We start from the raw sequence: 20006 nt of genomic DNA on the forward strand, positions 1-20006 counted from the left end.
GCAAAAGCATATAAGCATAATTTACAATCTAATAGAAGCATAAGCATATAAGCATAATGTGTAATCTAATATAAGCATAAGCGTGTAAGCATTATATATAATCTAATATAAGCATATAAGCATAATGTACAATCTAATATAAACATAAGCATATAAGCATAACGTAAAATCTAATAGAAGCATAAGCATATAAACACAATGTTTAATCTAATATAAGCTTAAGCATGTAAGCATAATGTATAATCTAATATAAGGATAAGCATACGAGCATAATGTATAATCTAATATAAGCATAAGCATATAATCATAATGTACAATCTAATAGGAGCATAAGCATATAAACACAATGTTTAATCTAATATAAGCATAAGCATGTAAGCATAATGTATAATCGAATATAAGCATAAGCATATAATCATAATGTACAATCTAATAGAACCATAAGCATATAAGCACAATGTGTAATCTAATATAAGCATAAGCATGTAGGCATAATGTATAATCTAATATAAGGATAAGAATATAAGCATAATGTATAATCTAATATATGCATATAAGCATAATTTACTATCTAATAGAAGCATAAGTATATAAGCATAGTGTATAATCTCTTTAAGTAACAAACCAGCGTAGCAGAGTTTCCTAAAAGTTATTTTTTTCATATTGCCCTTGTGTAAGAGTATTCCTTCTTGAAATGCAAAGAAAAAAATGTTCACTTAACGCAAAAAGAGGAGTTTGTAAAGCAGTCTCCCCCGTGGTATAGTATAGTTCCAGTTGTCTTAAATTTTAGTGCTGCTCTTTCCTATCGTGTGAAAAAAATTGCTTGAATAAAATCAGTTCTTGTTCATTTTTAATACGACATTCGGTGCAATTTGAATATAAGAGCTCCTCCTCCACCAATCACCCCTAAAATTGATGTTAAAGTTTACCTTTTGCGTAAAACAGTATTAAAAAATCAAAATTCACCCCTGAATAAGATGACCCCGTAAAATTTAAAGAGGGGTCTAGAATGCTAAAATGATTTTTCAGCTTGTAATGTTTACATTTCTTAGGGAATGATTGGTTAAACAATGTTTTTCTAGGGCATGCTGATTGGCTGCCCCACAATTTTTACTCTATATCATTTAGGCTCTACTCAGGTCTAAGTTTTTGTTTTGAGACACAAATTAGCAGAAATAAACACTTTGCTCTGATGAAATCTGAAAACTGTAGACTAAGTATATAGCTTGTCCAAAATTCTAAATCAAAATATTTTGGTCCCTCTAGCAGTCAACTTTGGTTTTTCTTTAGGGTCGTCGTTCATTATTTAAATTATGGAAGATCAAGAATAAGGAAAAGTCTAGTACACTCAAATTATTTTGATATCCATCATCACAAAAATTACGTGAAAAAAAAACGAAAAATAAAAGCCGACATAGGTAATCTTAAAGTCTGTTTAAGGATAGAAATCTTGGAATAGAAGTGAAATTTAAGAGTGTAAAAGTAAGGGTTTAAAAGTGAAAACAGGGGAGAAGTTTTTGAAGTTTCCTCTTAATACTGTTGAACTAGTGTGCAAGGTGAAACTAGTCAGTGGGATTGTCCTATAGACACGGTGAAACCAATAAATAATTACTATTGAAAATTTTCATACGTGTTTCGTAAGCCACTGCAGAGCACCAATCCCAGCTTCATAATTTCAAAATTTTTTGGGAGGATGGTTCATTTTAATCTGAAGAATTCATTCCAGTTCAATCCTATACGTAGGTATGTGTATATAACCCTGCTTTTGCAGTCCCCCATTTGTTTTCTCGTTCGTCTTTTGGCAGCTTTTCACTCGAAGTGATGTTGCTTCCATTAGAAAGTGTTTTAACAAATATGTGAAAGGCCTGTTGCTTTGGAATAGCAACACCACTATCTTGACCAAATATGGAGTCACTAGCCCTTTACATGCTATTCGGAGAAGAGCTGAGTCGTTTCGAACGCAGCTAAATTTTAACTCTACTTTCCTAAAAGTCATTCTATTGACTTGTGGTTGGTTAATTATTGATTTGATATTTATTGTGTTCCCCCAACCCCCTTAAGACAGTAGTGTGCATTTGTGCATTATGATGGACACTAGAATTTTACTTACTTACCTACTATAACTAGTTTCTCAAAATATTAAACAACCCTTCTTTGTTTACTCAGTCAGTGAGTGACATATGTGGGCGTTGAACAGAGATCCATCGTAAACTATAAATTAAGATTGTATACATTAAAGTTAGAATTGGAGCAGAAATATTACCGTTTAATAGCATTAAATTTATTATGAAAGATGAACTACCGTTATAAGTATAAAAAAAGAGAAGAAATCAAAAGAAATTAAAGTAAATATGGCATTATTGTTTAACTAAGCTACATTTAGGAGTTATAAATAAATGAAAACATAGTAAAAACGATTCTCTTCTCGTCGCAAAACTACATATCAGTAAGTAATTTTTTCTATGTTTTTTTTTTGTTTGTAAGTTTTACCTTTCTTTTGAAAGTTCGCCAAAATCTAATCCTTACCGGCTTTTCAAGATGCCACTAAACAATTCCAAAGCCTCCACTATTTTGTTTTTTGGTGACTCGTCATCAGTTGATTGGTCAAATGTATTACAAGCAGCTATAAAAAGTACAGCATGGATGCCTTCAAAAACCTACAAAAGCTTACTATTAGCCCAAGCATTATTATTCATTTTTTTCTTTTTATAGCAAGATATGCTCTAACATTTAAATTTGATTTGATAAATTGTTAGTATTTTTTTTTTAAACTAATAGTTTAAACTTACATTCTACTTAAAGAGGTGAAAAAAAAAAAATGTTTGAATGGAAGAATTGTAAAGTCGAAAATTTAGCTCATAGCTTTTTTCTTTTTAATAAAAATCGAAAAGAAATAACAAATTCAGAGAAAAGCAAAATCATTCCCACGAAACCAGAAAATTATATCTCTTAAAACAAAATCAGCAAAATCTAAACTGGGTGTGGAGTAAAGCAGTGCGTATGTGTTTTGGCACACCCAGTAAATATCCCCTTAAAAGGAAATCAAACAGGTCGTTGTAACAAACTCTAAGTTAAGAGCAACAGAGACTAACAATAGCCGAAAGTCTTAAAAACACTAAATTTTGTTAACAATACATATCAAAAGATTGACTTCTAATAATGATTCTGAATACGTAAAAAATAGCAAGTTCAAAGTTACCAATAAAACTTACGCACTTGAAAAAATTTGGTCTTTTTTTTTGAAAAGTTGGTAAATTAATCCCAACAGGCTCTGTAATATTAACTCAAACTTCAACATCAAATTCAGCATATCATAATCCCTGCTTCGTAATTGTCAAGAACCTATCTACTAACATGTAGAATTACGCATTTTCTCCAATAAAAATGATCGCGGATGTGCGTCTAGTTGTTTGCTTTTTGTTTTTAAACAAAATGGCCTTAAAAATCAGGAAAAACCTCATTCAAACAGAAAATAAATCTCTTAATCCCTTTTTTAAGTAGCAAAAACACTTTACAACATCAAAGTCGTGTTTTTTGTCACTATGTGGCACAGATTAAGAAGTTTGACTCAAGTGGTGCCAAAAGGCCATCGAATGATATTTCTGAGATAGCCAACCGATTTAACAGGGGGTTTGGAAGGGGGGGGATAAATAAATCAACAATCCCACTCGATGCCTACCATGTTTTCAGACAATGCTTGTCAAATGGGAGCTGCAGGATGATAGCGTCCCTCTTATTGGGGCAATATTTTCTGTGTAACTTAAAACATAACACTCACATGCTTACTAACACAAAAATTGGAAAGTTGGGGATAGGGATTATAAGTGTCACCAAAAATTCCCCGGGTAAGGTTTGAAGAGCTCGCCTTAAAAATCTGTAAAAATGATGACTGCATAACTTATTTTGATATTTTAGACCCCTTCCAAACAAATATTGGGAGGTTTGTATTTGTCACTGTTGATTGTCATTCTTAAGGCATTGTTGTACAAATATTCTACTTGAATGTAAAAAATGGAGGTTGAAGGAGGGAACATTAGCCTCCTTTGTATTTAGGAGAGGAATAAATAAAGTCCCTTTTAATAAGAAGCTGTAAATAAAGAGCAAATTTTCAGTTGAATTCCAAACGGTGCAATCAAAATTTTAATTATAAAACATACAAAAACAAAATAAACTATTTATGCTGATTCCAAATTTGCAAAATTTGCAATTTTAAGTTTGCTCATCATTATTGAGCAATCGGCAGACAGGCTCGTATATATTTGATTCTCAAATCATTTACTAGCAAGTTCTAAGAAATTCTGGCAGCAATTTCTGCTTCTTGTTAATACATCAGCGAACCATTTTATTGGATTTGTTTTCTTTGAGATTCACTTCGATCCTCTCTGTTGCTTTTCTTCTAAAAGCAGATTTCATTTAAGATATGGAGCACTCGTATGCTTGTATTCATATGTCTTCTAGCCGCCGCAGATCTTATTTGCGCTTCATTTTTGTGCATCTCTACCTCCGACGTTTTCCATACCTTTTGCTTTAGCTGTTCGAATTCAATCAAAACCATGTGAAATTTAGCATGGCGTTATAAATACCGAAAAGCTTCTTTCCCAGCTATTCTCCAGTAGTCATATTTTTGCTTTAATTGTGTTGTTATTTAGTTCAGCAACAACCTAGAATCTTCTAATTTCAATTTCTTCTTAATAAATATATATATATAACACGCTTTCGGATTATCCTTGTTTTACTGTTTTGATTTCAAGTCAAAGAATGGCAAATCTGCAATTTCAGTTGAATTAAGAAATTGTATCATGAATAAAATTACCTCTTCCTGCTTATCCTTGACACACGCCAGAAAAATAGGTTCTTTGTTCGATTGCAATTTTCTGAAATACCTAAATTACGTGATAGCATAATTTTCTTGTCAGTTTTAAGTTTTGAGTCGCATTTTTGTTTGCAATTCAATGTGATTTGTTGCTGTTTCTTGTTCCATAGCATTTTCTTTAGCAGTTCAGAGTCATTTGTCATCTTTTATAATCTTCTTAGTACCATAGATGTTAAATATTAATTTTTGTTCCTGTTTATCAATTATAGATTGACAAACACCAAACAAACACGTTCCTTCATCCCAATGTAGTTTTCGCTTTGTCTTCTAACCGTTAGTGCACGCCAGACTAACAAATTCCTCTATTCAATTGTAATTTTGCTTTGTCTTATAACCAGGAATTTCTTTGTGCAGTATTTTCGTTTCCACTTAAATATGATATTTTCTTTTTCCAAGCCCTTTTTTAGCTGTTCAGAGCAGCTTGTCATCCTGTGTAATTTTGCATGCGTTATAAATACTAAAATGGCATAATCATCGTTTTATTATTAAGTTTCAAGTCATAGGACGTCAAACCAGCAATTTCAGATGTACTGGAAATTCTCTCGTAATTCCTCCTTCCCGCCAATCCTTTACAAACGGTAAAATATATGATCCTTAATCAATTGTAATTTTCTGAAACATTTAAATTACGCAATAGCATAATTTTCGTGTTATTAGTTAGTCTCAAGTCGCGTTTTTTTGCAATTGAATGTAATTTGTTGCTGCTTCGTGTTCCATGCCTTTTTCTTTCGAAGTTTAGAGTCATTCGTCATCTTTTGAAATTTTACACGCGTCATTGATGCTAAATGTTAATTACTCTTTCCTGTTTATCAATTGCAGATTCTTGACTTGACTTACTTGACTTGACTTAAGTCCCGTTCGGCCTTTGTGGCTGTATTGGGGCTTCTTCTCTTCTGAACAAATGATGAATGTGGCGACGGTAGTTCGATCTATCTGGCGCTAGACGAAGTAGCTGGGGGAGGTTAGTGGCCGGGAAGTTGTCGATCCATCTCTTACGAGGTCGGCCTTTGGGGCGCGTGCCGTGAACCCGTCCTTCGAAAGTGATTTTCGGGGGCTGGTTGGCCAACATTCGCTGGATATGGCCAAGCCAGCGGAGTTGCTGGCTTCTGACCTGATCCATGATGGTGCGGGGACAACGGAGTAGTTTCCGGAGGTCTTTGTTTGAGACTCGGTCAATGTAGGTGATCCCTGCAATGCGTCTAAGGCATTTAGTTTCAAATGTGGAGATTCTTCTCTCATCATCAGCCTTTATTGACCAAGTTTCGCTTGAGTATAAAGCAATTGGGATTATGAGAGAGTTGAAGAGTCGCACCTTTAGAGAAGATGACAGAGTCTTGTTTTTCCAGAATGGCAAGAGATTCTTGAAGCTGGCGCCTGCCAGGCCAAGTCTTCGTTTGATTGATTTCGAGCAGTCGTTATCAGAAGTTAGGAGGCTCCCTAGGTAGACGAAGGAGTCAACATTTTCTACTGGCTCTCCTTTTATTGTTAGCTGCGCGTTTCTTGAAGTGGTGTCTCCCGATACCCGCATAACCTTGGTTTTGGCTGTGTTAACGACCATCCCAAAGGCCTCGGTTGCCGACACTAGATCGTGGGTGTCAGCTTTGAGTAGATGTTATTGACTGTTGAATTTTTTGATGTCATCTGCGTATGCCAATTTATCGATCAGCTTCCCTTCAATTTCTGCACCGCCAATAGTCTCGGCAAATGATAGTGCTGCGTTGAGGAATAGGTTAAAGAGGCGGGGTGACAAGAGACAACCTTGAAGAACGCCTGCCGATGTCAGAAACCCCTCTGTCAATCCCTTGGGCGTTTGGAATTGGCTGACGAAATGTGAATAAATGTCTCTTACCACGATTACTATGTTTTCAGGGACTCAATAGTGTAGCAGGATGTGCCATAATCCATCTTGCCACATCAAGTCAAAAGCCTGCTTGAAATCAATGAAGAGTAGTAGCAGCTCTTCCGCAAACTCTATATACTTCTCCATCATTTGCCGAGCGGAGAAAATCTGGTCTATGGTAGAGCGGTCTTTTCGAAAGCCTGCTTGGTATTCCCCTAGGATATGGTTTTAATTCGGTTATGAATAGATATGGATAAGATATTGCAGATTCACACACACCAAACTAACATGTTCCTTCATTTCATTGAAATTTCTCTTTATTAATTTTTTTTCTAACCACAAGTTTTGGTCTGAAAGATTTTCGTTTGCTATTCAATATGATTTTTGCTGTTTCTTTTTCCATGCCTTTTTCTTTAGCTGCTCAGAGCAGTTTTTCATCTTGTTAATTTTGCATGCCTCATAGATAATAAAAACGAGGCGAACAATACTTGGGGCGAAATGAAAGAAATTTATGCTAAGTGTATAGTACTGGGGTACGAACTTCGTCCAGACCCCGGCACTTGGCACGCAACAGGCTTGTATGTATTTGACTCTCTAATTAGACAAAGGCATAATCATCTTGCTATTCTTTAGTCTTAAGTCATGAAGTGCAAAATCACAAATTTCGATTGGGTTAAGAAATTCTGGTGTGAATCCAGTTCCTCCTTCTTGTAAATTTATAAAAGACTCGTTCATCCTTTAGGGTTTTTTCTTGGGATTCGTTGCGATCTTCACTGTTGCTTCTAACCGGAGATTTTATTTAAGATTCGATATCATCATTTCGGATTTCTTTGTCCATTTTTCTCATTTGGGATTCGTTGTGAAGCCTTATGTTTTCTAGCCATACATCTCGTTCCGTTTTATTTTCGTGCAAAATTACCTCAGACATTTCCCCATGCCTCTTCATTTAGCTGTTCGGATTGATTTAAAATCATGTGAAATTTACTTTATATGTACCAAAGACATTTCTTTCCCTTTTTTTCTAGTCGTTTCTTGTAGGGAAGAAGGGTTTTAGATGTCGTGAAATGAGCCAAAACTGACTCTCTTAGATCAATTTGAAGCTTACTACTTTAACTGCTTTGGCTTAGGAAAAACCTAATAAAAATGCATTTTGTCGGACCTGTTAGGACCTAAGGACTTTTTTTTCTGAACACAGAGTTGGAAAACCATAGAACTGTATTTCTCAATTGGCTCTAGTTTTTATTGTATGCAAGTTCAAGGGTGCCTTAATGGAGACAAAAATTTCCAAAAATTTCAGTTTGTATCGATCGTAATGTCAAGAATAAGTGCAATATTTGTTTTTTCTCCTATAGTCGATAGCCCGAAGTAGTATATTACGGGAAAGGTCAAATGTGAATAGTTGTGAAATATGCTTTTGATCAACTTTTCTTAAATAAAACATTTCTATTGGTGCAAAAACATCATACGATCAAACTATGACAATTTGAACTTTCCAACAGCCTTGCAAACTTCTTGCTGACTCCCTGTCTTAAGTCTAAAAACTCGAAAACAAAAACCAATACATTATTTAGGAATAAAAGAAGAACAAGATTTAGGAATTTTTTGTCAGTAAGTATTCCTACCGCCTGAAAATAAGCTAAAATTAGTTTTGTCTTGGAAAGGCTTGCAACTTACAAGGTATGTAGAAAAGGCTCAGTAGATAGACCTAACTTTGGAAAAATAGTTTTACCGATGTATCGGTTTTGTTGCTCACACCTGAAACTGAACTAACAAATTTTGTTTTAACACATTGGTTCAAAGTTAGAGGGGATAAAGACAGGGTCAAGGAGACCTCAAAAAAGGGTGAAAACAATTTGTTGTGCTGATTCTTGGCTCCCAAATTGGTCCCGATATTTTTTCCTAGGTAGTATTTACTAGGTATAAACAGTGGTTTAAACAAACCTAAGAGAAGAGAACACCTTTGAAAGATTAGGTTGTATCTATTCTATTGATTTTTTATGGTTCAATTTGCAACACAGAGCTCATGGAGATGACATGGATATGCATTATAAGAGAAGACTATTATAACAAAAAGAAACACTAAAATATTTTTCAAAAAATTTTAGAAATAAGATTTGTTTATCTTCAAGGATATCTACAGGATGATTCCAGCCCTGCACAAGACCAAAAGTCAAACACTCCTTCAATTCATGTGAACACAAATCCCCCTTAGTATCTCATACAGTTTGTAGTAAATAAAGAAACAAAATATTATAGAAAAATTCAAACTTAAAATGTAAAAAGATTTATATGAATGATCTAATAAAACCAGAAACGAACAGAACTCAAAATGAAAAGTCGCAACAGGTTTGAAAATAGCACATACTGCTAAGAATGACTATATATGAATCCTAAAATTGGCAAAAATTGATTTGAACAGTCTACCAGAACTTAAAATGAATAGAAAATAACAAAACTAGGAGTAGGGTTGTGGCTTCTTAGAGCCTCTAAGGGCTTTGGAGTCATCTATACCTTGTTGAAAAAACATATTATAATTAGTTTGTTTTTATATCTACAGCAATGAAAGTTTATAAGTTGCTTACACATTCACGAATGAATGTTATTTTTGCTTTAAGCAACCAATTTTTTTCGTAAGTCTGATTTGTCGTAAATTACCTTCTATACTTTCATCCTTTTAAATGCATTCCTCTCAAGTGTATACGAATCTATTGTTTTTAATAATTTATCAACTCAAACTATTGTAGCAACAAAATAAATAAATAGGTTCTAAAATTATCAATATTCATTTTCAAATTTTTATTTGGGTCGCCTATCTATTTCCTATTTATAAGTAAGAAACCGTGTAACTGACCCCTTGTGCATCTAAGCTCTGTGCAACCAAACCCATGTAACTGATTCCTCGTGCTACTCTACCCCTCGTACAACTTAACCCCATTTAACTGAGACCTCGTTCAACTGAACCTCCGTAAAACTCAGCCCCATTTAGCTCAATCTCCGTTCAACTGAAGCCCCATTTAACTCAACCCCGTTTGAATCAGTCTTCATGTGGCTCAACCCACTTTGTAACTCATCTGGCTAACCAAGTACTTTTATAAATTCAAAAAATTACAGGAATGGATATATTGCCAAATTCAAGGCTCAATAAAATTCCTTTTTAAGTTTTGTTACCAATTATGAGAGTTCATGGTAGATATATCTTTTCATTCGTTTTGTTTAGGTTTATTGCATAGGGTTCAGTCGAATGGGGTTAGTTAAATGGAGGTTGAGCTGCAATGGGTTGAGTTACATGAGGGCTCAGGTAAAAGATGTTGATTTTCACGAGGGCTGTGTTCCACGAGGGTTAAGTTTACCAAGGGTTCAGCTGCACAAGGGTTGAATTGCTCGAGGGTTCAACTGAGTAGGATTAAATTAAAGGATGGTTTAGCTGCACATGAGTTCAGTGGTTCGAGGATTGAGTTGCACGGGTTTTGATTTTTACGGGGGTTTAGATGAATGAGGGTTTAGTTGTACGAGGGTTCAGTTGCAAGGGGTTTGGTTACACAAGGGCTCAGCTACAATGGGATTGTATGAAACTAAATCTAGAGGAAAAGTGTTGAAGAATTAAAAATTATATTTCTGAAATAGCTAAAATTAAATTGAAAATAGCAAATCTAATTACCATAAAAGACATTTTTCTTTTGCTTCCTGTCATCTTGATTATGATCCGTGATATGCTTTTTTGTTGTTGAAGTTTGGACAGAAAATAATAACACTAATTGTTTTCAATAAATTGCGAATAAACCTAAGCTTTTTCGAAGGTTTCAGAGAAGAGGGATATCCCCCATTATTGTATTGTATCAGATTAACGACGCTTCTTGACTACTAAGGTCCCTGCGTCGGATATCCCCCATTATTATTTATGATGCATCACAATTTGAAACAGCGTGATTTCGTTTTACTGTTGTGTTTTTAATGATGCTAGGACAAATGACAGGAGATTACAAATGTAATCTCTTAACAGAGATTACAGGGAGCTCAGAGACTTAGTGTTACGGAGAGCCCTGGTCAAAACTCCATCTATTCATTCTCAAATGGCCAAAATATTAAAAAGCTATAATTGCAATGCTAGCTATGAAAATACCAACTTGTATCCACTTCCTTCTTTCACTTGTTTGTCCTCCAACATCAAACATCCAAAACCTTTGGTTTTTATTTGGCAACTTCGAACTTCCCATTTCAAATTCAATTCTTTGGATAGAAGTTGTCTTCATGCGACACAAAATAATGTCCTTGGAGAAAATAAACTTTTAATATTAATATTTCATATCCGCTAATAAAAAAGGAGAGACGGGGACATAGTAATGGGTAGAAAGAGAGAGAGAGAGAGAGGAGAGAAGGAAAGAGAGAGAGAGAGAGAAGACTGTTCTTTGGATTGGTTTTGGGACTAAAACAGCTGTTTTCGGTGTCAGCTCTTAAGATTAAGTTTTGTGGAGCAGGAAAATTATTTTTACTCCAAGAAAAAATAGTATTAAGCTGAAGATCAGTCTCTGAAAAATCTACTTCAACAATACATTAAACAATCACATTCTTGGAAATACATAAGCCTATGCTTTTGTATTAAAATGATTTTTTTTAGATCCTGAAAGGACTTTTTTTTAAGTGATTTGGCTTCTGAACTCGAATATTTTATTAAGAAACTAATAGTTATGAATACCTGCTTCTTAATTATCTCACACACTAGCATTCTACACTAGTCAGTCCCTTCTAGACTACAGTCTTTTCCCGATGAAGAACCGATGTGAACAGAATGACACTGTGTGTAGCAAGGATATTTGCATTGTCTCAGGAACAGCTTGGAGGAGCGATTTGAAAATTTTGGAAGTGATGGTATGCTAAGTAGGCCTCAAGGACTGATGTAAATGGAAAGAATATATGGATCCAGGTTATCATATTGTGGACCTGCAGCATCCCAGAAACAAATTGTGAGGATCGATCTAAAAATTTGGGTTATCAAATATGGAAATGCAGCATCCCAGAAACAAATTGTGGGGATCGACTTAAAAATTTGAGAGTGTTGGGAGAGGAGGCAAGGAGGATAAATTTTCATTTTCTAAAGGGACATGATATGGGGCAAACAAATATGTGTCTGTTGTTTTCCTAAAATAATTGACTCTATTATCCCAGTGGAACTTTGAATCTATTCACGGATAAGTAACGGGGTAAATTAAAACAAAATGCATTCACCAAGGGTATCAAAATAGCTTATTTGAGATACCTCAAAAAAAGCGGGTGGAATCGAGTAGAACTCTTAGGGAATATTTCGGGAGGTCAAACAAGAAAATGAAAGTTTTTAAAATACTGTGTAATATCCCACGCGTTTATCGTCATTACGTAACACCCCGAGTGTGTGTCCTCCACAGTTACAAGCGCGGATCCCCCACGGGGCCTGAAAAAACAAATCAAGATAAAATGTTTCTTCCTTAACATAAGTAAATACCCCCCCTATTATATCTCAACCAAAGAAATCTTAAAACCTCTTGAAAAAAGTCTTATCGGTGAAATTGGCTGCTAGGGGGGCCCCCGACGGAATTGGATGATAGAGCCCCATTGGTAAGGTAAGGGGCCTTGCTGCGATTGCTCGCTAGGGCCCCAGTTGAACTGGATGGTAGGGGTTCGGTGGTTAGGTTAGGAGGCCGGAGAAACTGGATGTTAAGGGCCCACAGTGGTTAGGTTAGGGACCAGGTTAAATTAGATTCTAGGGCCCTCCCGTTGGAATCATATGTCAAGGCCCCCAGTGAAATTGGATACTAGGGCCCCTGCTGGTTAGATTAGGGGTCCGATGAAATTGGATGCTAGGGCCCCGATGGAATTGGATACTAGGGGCCCCCAATGAAATTTAATGCTAATATCCCGGTGGTTAAATTAAGGGGCCCTGTGAAATTGGATGCTAGAGCCCCTAATGGAATTGGATGCTAAGGGGCCTGTGGAATTGCTCTCTAAGGTCCGGTATCTTGAAAGACCCCCCACTAGCGGGCCCCTGAAGGTTCTTTAGGTGAAAACTTGATTCGAGGACCCCCTGAAGATTTTTCCCTGGCCCTCGTAGGTTTTTTAAAACACTCTCTAAGACGTAATACCCAAAGCCTATTACATAACATCAAAGGAAATCCTGATTTGGCGGGCTTTGAACGCATGTTTTGTTTAGAAAACATTCCCCATGACGTAGCAGACCTGCGTCTTGAAGAAGTTTAAAAAAAAGTGTCGGTATTGGGATTTGAAGGGATAAGGCTCCCATCGGAAGCCTTATGCTGTCACTACTTCAAGCAGGCTTAGGGGGATTGTATTCCTACTGCTGCATGTGGTAATTTGAGTTCCTAATAGTTCATCTTGATTTTCCTTCGCAGTACGTTTCATTTATTCATCTACAACATTGTCTGTTACAGTTATGTTTTATGTGATGTCTTTATTAAATTCCTATTTGCCTAAGGTTTTATTTCCTTCTAGATAGAAGTTTGTTCGGTTTAAGCTATTTTAGGATCCCTTAGGTTTTAACATGGTGTTTTATATTTTATTGGAATACTTTTTATGAAAAACATTCTCTTGTTTTATCTCTTGAAATGAATTATTTAGGCTAACTTCTTTGGTTGAGGTATTATCGCCACTAAAGCCTTATAATATTTACTTGACTGCGCATTGAAATTTAAATTATTTAGTTGTTTGTTTCAAAGAGAGCTTGATAACCGAAGGGTCAAATTTGGACTTAAAATGCTTTATGAACAAAAAAAGGGGAAAATTACCTGGTTTGTTGGCATGTAGTTTGGATCACTGACAATTGAGATACGGTTGAGAAAGCTGGAAATAAATTTTCATTAGAAATATGTAAGAATTTTGGGACAGTAAATTTGAATACAAAAGGTCCGTCAACTATTAAGACTTGTAGTGTACTTATTCGCATTTTAAGTGCGCAATTTACTTGTTAAAGTTATTATTAAGAACTACTTCACTAGATCAAAAAACAAATCATGTTTTTATCACTGAACCGTTAGAGCACTAGAGCAACATTCTTTTTTCTTTCAGGCTTAGCAGAAAAAGAGTGGATTTCTTCTGAGATTAGTTCTTTAGTTTTAGAGACTACATAGATCTAGCAAAATACACTTTCAAAGTTCAAAATTGTCAAGCCTCTAAATAGTCCCGTAGAAATATATAATGATTCGGTAAGTAAAATTTTTTAGCTTAAAATCAAGCAATTCCCGAAGAAGAACTGCACTCAACCCAATAACAACCAAAACTCTAAGAAATAATTTTTTTATAAAAACAGATACATAAATAGAATCGTGTTTTCATGATGATTCCAAATATACTAGATTCATTCGGTTTAATTTATTAATTAAAAAACGTTAGGAAATCAAATAAAAAAAAAACAAGTTTTCTAACTGCAAGTAGGGAGCGACATTAAAACTTGAAACGAACAGAAATTATTCCCTATATAAAAGGGGTTGACCCCTCCTCAATGCCTCGCTGTTAACGTTAAAGTTTTTTATCGTTTTAAAAAGTAAAGTTGTGAGAAAGAGTCAAACTTTAGCGTAAAGAGCCAGGCGTTGAGGAGGGGTCAATCTCTTTTATATACGGAATAATTTCTGTTCGTTTTAAGTTTTAGTGTTGCTCTGAGAAAAATTTGATAAAAATTTGCCTGATTTTTGAAAAGGGGAGAAACATCCTTCAAAAGTCAAGGATTCTTATTTAAAACCACGTCTTCAGATTCAACCTATCAGAGAACCTTACTGAAGAGGTTTCAACTTCCCATTTGCACAAATGTGGAATTAGGTATTTTTGCCAGAAGAAAGATCACGAATGTATATATTTGTTTGCTTGCCTTTTTTGTCTTCCCAGCGGTGATTGTGTTTAACTAATGGTCCTAGAAGATCTGGAAAGGGATCTTTTGGACAGAAATTAAAAGTTATAGGGCCTTCTTTAAATGACCGAAAAATTGGAGGGCAACTTTTTCGTCCGACCAATATTTCGAGATAGCTAAATTGTTAAGAATAGTTGGAAGGTCAATTAACCATACCTTTGGGCATGAACATTTGCCAGAAGCCCTGGGGGAGAGGCTGCGAATTATGAAACTCACCCATTGTACATCTTTATCTTTAAACAGTTATTATTACACAAACAGTTATCTTTAGCAGCAAAAGTGAATATAATGCATGTGCATAGACTACAAGATGGATTAAATGGATTCGTATTGAAGACAATGATTTAAAGCAGTAAACCTATGTAAAATTTTTCACTATCCTACTTTTGAAATATTTTGAAATAAATTATTTTTTTCTTGCTCGGTATTTTAGTAGGTTACCGATCCCATGATTGTGCAGTCCATTAAATTAACCATTATCATTCAAAATATTTAATAATGTTTTTACTTTACCCCTGTTCTTTTACTCTATACCCATTTCTCTATCTATCAATCCTTCCATGAGTTATTCTTCTCTTATTGTGCTTCATAAATCAAACATGTAATACAATTTCTTTGAAAATTCTAGTCGCGTCAAATAAAGACCGGGCGCCCTCTAGGGGTACTTTCCAAGAAGCAGGCGCTAGTGTTTTCTTATGCTGTTTGAATATAGATGACATAGTTTTTGTTAGACGTAAGACGTTTCTCTTCAAGACGCTTTTCTTGACGTTTCAAGACGTTTCTCTTCGAGACATGTTTCTTCGAAATGTTTTTTTGAAGCTGTTTTACGACGTTTTTCAAGATTTTTTTCTTCAAGAAATTTTTCAAGAATTTTTTCTTTAAGACGTTTCACGACACTTTCATGACATTTTTCTAAAAAAACAGTAAGTATGGGAACTGTCAAGGGGGATTTCGAAGTAAATCAAAAGAGAATATATGCATCCTGGTTGTCAAAAAGGCATATATGCAAAATCTCCGGAACGATAAATGACATCAAGTTGAAGCTTTAAGGGGATGTCAAGCTATTCTAAAGACAATATATACATCAAAGTGTTCATAAGGGTGTATATTCAGTATCTAAGAAATAGCAAAGGGTTTTGACTTGGAAACTTTCAGGGGATGTGGAGAGGTATGCAGAACTACATCAAAAGGCACTATGTGCATCCAGAATCACAAAATGGTGTATCTGTGGTATTTCAGGAACGGCTAAGGTTATTAAGACAGAAGTGTCAGCCGATGTTGAGAAGGATATTAAAACAAATAAAAAAAAACCGAGCTCATCCAGGTTCTTAAGATCGCGTATCTATAATGTCTCAAGAACGGCTAAGTGTATTAAGTGAAACTTTCAGGGAATATTAAGAAGAGCGTTGCGTATCCCGGTTGTCCAAAAGGCGTACCTGCAAAATCTCAGGAACAGCTTAAGATAATAACAACTACAAAACAAAGAAAAAAAAATTGGAAACAACGGCCAATATGAAGAAAAAGAAGAGAAACAATCAAACGAATATTCCTTCCGTATGCAACAAGGCCTCTTCAGTGCTAAAAAAAAGATAAACAGGAAAGAAAAAATAAAGACAACTCGAATATAAAGCTAAAAGAATATAAATAAAAGTAAGCATAAAAATTATAAAAACTAACCCGAGTAAAACTCTAAACAAGCAGGAATTTCACTTTTTATTGCTCACTTTTTGACTTCATTAAATAAAACTAATATATTATAAAAAAAAACTCGTTTAAAAGTGGACTAGAAAGGGGAAAATAAATTTTTTGGTTCTAAAGAATACTTTAGATATCCATACTTCTCTGAATATTTTGAATGTTGTGAACTCTTTTACTCAAACTTATAAAAACGTTCTAAGAATTTAAACATGGTGCGTATTTTCAGTCAACTACCTATTGATATCTAACTATTTATCATACAAGCATAATTTTAAGAATGCTGTGGATGACGAATTTACACTTCTTTATTCAAGGGAAATGCGCACCATGTTTGAATTTTTAGAACATTCTTACAAGCTTGAGTAAAAGATAAGTTGAGTGGCGCTGCCTATGATATTGTTTATATGCCCTTTCGAAAACCTGTATGCATTTAGTTTGTTCATTGAATTGAAGCTCCCCTTAAACGTTCCCTAAAAGTTTTACCATGATATCCTTAGGGTCCATTAATTACAGTAACTGTAGTGGTAGTATTAACAGAGCGAAATACCAAATGTTGTCCTCGGTTCCTGCTGTGCCGAACTAGCTGGATGATTGTCATTGATTTTCAGGATTTGCTTTCACTCAAAAACCTTCCCGCAAACATTGAAATCTACCCCTGTTATACCTTCTCTAAAACCAGATTTCGGTTCAACGACCCTGGGCTCTTGTAGGCCTATTAGCCTCTTCTCCTGCATTTCAACAGTTCCCGAAATCAAATGACCCTCTAGGCTATCGTCAATTTAGATTCTGAAGGAAACGCTCAACATTAGACTGCCTAGCAGCTCAGCATCAGGAGTGGGTGGAACTACCACTGGCAAAGGTGTACGCCACTAGGCTATTGGCATTTGACATTCGAAAGCTTTCGACAGATTATGGCACTGTGGCCTGCTGAAGAAATTCCACGAGTACGGTGTTCGTGGATGTCTGTTAAGAAGGATTGAGAGTTTTCATTCAGATCAGTAACTCGGGTTGTCGTCCACCTTTCCCACAAATATTCACTGAAAGCAAAGGTTCTCAGATCAGTGTCTTGGGACATGCACTCTTCCTTATCTACATAAATGTAATGGCAGACAACCTTGCAAGCCCTCTAGATCACTTTGCCTACGATACCACGACACACTCAGCCATCCCAAAACACGAAACCCGAACAAAAGCGTTCCTTTTCCTAAAGATAGATCTTTACAAAATCGAAAAGTGGTCTGATGCATGGAGTATCACCTTTAATGCATCGAAAAGAAATGAACCGATACTATCCGATTATAGGTGCCATGTCAACACCCCAGTTTATTTTTCAAAAATGAAACTGTAGAGACTCAACGTGCTTCGTCTACTATGGATTCATTTCCCAACCGATCTCTCTTGGGATAACCACCTTGATCGGGTGACAGCCTCCTGCGCTACAAAGCTTGAAGTTAATATTCACTCTGAAAAGCTGAGGACGGGTTTATCACAAGAGGCCGAGATAGCCATTAAAAATAAGAAAATGCGTTTTCTCTAAGGTTAAGTTTATTGAGGGTAGTGGGCGAGGAATGTTAGTTTGCGACCAGGATCATTTAAGCAATTCAGTCTGCTAAAGAAATTCCATGCGTACGGTATTCATGGATATCTGTTAAGAACAGGGTAGGATAGGTAAGTTTTATTTTATCCACAATACAAACATAAATAAAAATGACACCACTAATAAATTATTGAAGCAAAAAGAAAGTCCTAAGGACTTGTGCTGCAATTTCATATTATGATTTACATCTTATAAATAAATATCTAAACATAACATCTCATGATTTACCACCTAGCCTATCTTATATATAAAAAACAACAACACATACACATGAACAAAATGCAACAAAATAATCATATTAAATATTATTTACCGGTATTCAGCCCCCACCCCACATCAATAAACTGCAAAAAAAGACATCAAAAACCTCCTGCTCTTCAAAATCTATTACTTACATAAAATGTTTTCAATTTATTTTTAAACCCATATAAAGTAACAGACTCCCTGATGCCAGCTGGCAAACTATTCCAAACAGAAGGCCCCAGATTACAAGCCACATATGATGATCTAACTGATTTTCTTTGTTCATGGCTTAAAAGTTGTGAATTTCTTGTATCATAATTACGGTACTCCTGATTCATGGAAAAATAATCATGAAAATACTCAGGGCATATATGTTTCATGCAAAGCTTTCTTTCAGATCATTGAGAGCTTTCTTTCAGATCATTCACTCGGGTTGTCCTCCACAGGTTTATTTCCCAAAAATATTCACTCAAAGCAGGTGTTCTTAGGGCAGTGTATTGGGACATGCACTCTTCCTTATCTACATAAATGTAACGGGAGACTCAGCCATCCCAAAACACGAAAACTCAACACAAGCCTTCCTTTTCCTACAGATGGATCTTTACAAAATCGAAAAGTGGTCTGATGCATGGAGTGTAATCTTTAATGCATCGAAAAGAAATAAACCGATTCTATCCGATCATAGGTGCCATGTGCACACCCTAGTTTATTTTTCAAAAATGAAACTGTAAAGAGACTCAACGTGCTTCGTCTACTATAGATTCATTTCCCAACCGATCTCTCTTGGAATAACCACCTTGATCAAGTGAGAACCTTCTGCGCAAAACAGCTCGAAGTTAATCTTCGCTGCAAAAACCTGAGGACGGGTTTATCACAAGAGGATGAGATAGCCATTAAAAATAAGAAAATGTGTAGGCTCTTTAAATTTATTGAGGGTAGTGGGCGAGGAATGTTAGTTTGCGACCAGGATTAATTAAGCAATTTAATTTTAGCAGGGGTTGAACTTTCGGGGACTGGCTCATAAATCATATAATTTAAACATTAGACAACACGACTTTCTACTTGTTTATATACATAATTCCAATTATGATTTGAAGTTCATTCTACCAGCGTTAGCACATTTGCAGAAAGGTGAAGTTGTAGAGGTTGCCTGGTTAAATGGTTCTTTTTCATATAAAATCATACCCAAATCATCTGAAAAGATTCTAGTGGTAATACGTGCTTGAATAGATTATGGTAATACGTGCTTGAATATAATCTAATTTTTATATTCCTATAGTTTTTTCCCCACATCCTTAAGTCAATTGATTCAAGTACAGAAAAGTGACGGTTTCAATAGCTTCTATCTCCTTAAACATCGCTTTCCAGATGATGAATTGTATGATTTATTAACTTGCAAGGGCGTATAACCGTATGAATGCTACAACTCCACCTCGAGGCTACATGAGGAGAAATTACATTCCATCGAATCAGATTCAAATTCAAATTTGTTTTATTTTGCCTTAATATTCTTGTCAATCACAAAAATAACAGCGGAGGTCAAAAACAATTTAAAACACCAACAAAACTAAATAATTCACACATGGATTATTAATAGTTATTTTCCAAGGCACCATTATAATTTTTTATTAAGTGTGGACCAAGTGACTTCAGGCACCGCTCGGATGAGTGGATCTGTGGTTCTTCCAGCTTTGCATCGTTTTTTATTCTCTCTCTAAGCCTAGTGGAATGTTGAGTTTGGCGTGTCTCAAAGCCCGGAAAAAGATGACGGTGTGTTTCCGAGTCAAGGATTTTTCGACCGAAATCCACAGCCAATTTATGCCTTCTCTCTCTAAGGGACTCCAATTTTAGAGCTTTGAGGCTCGTC

The 20006-nt window shown here is 35.4% G+C and overlaps 1 protein-coding gene across 1 annotated transcript in view; it reads right to left on the minus strand.

The window, feature by feature from the left end:
• The window catches only part of LOC136032208 (guanine nucleotide-binding protein G(f) subunit alpha-like), a 75073-nt gene that overhangs the window by 10616 nt on the left and 44451 nt on the right, over positions 1-20006 (minus strand). The window contains exons 5-7 of the mRNA XM_065712414.1: positions 13487-13541; positions 10838-10981; positions 2527-2657 (exon numbers count right to left, since the gene is read on the minus strand). Of these exons, the coding sequence (XP_065568486.1) occupies positions 2527-2657; positions 10838-10981; positions 13487-13541 (330 nt within the window). The remainder of the gene's footprint in view (positions 1-2526; positions 2658-10837; positions 10982-13486; positions 13542-20006) is intronic.

Source organism: Artemia franciscana, chromosome 10 (assembly GCF_032884065.1).
Source record: "Artemia franciscana chromosome 10, ASM3288406v1, whole genome shotgun sequence".
Taxonomy (NCBI): Eukaryota; Metazoa; Arthropoda; class Branchiopoda; order Anostraca; family Artemiidae; genus Artemia; species Artemia franciscana.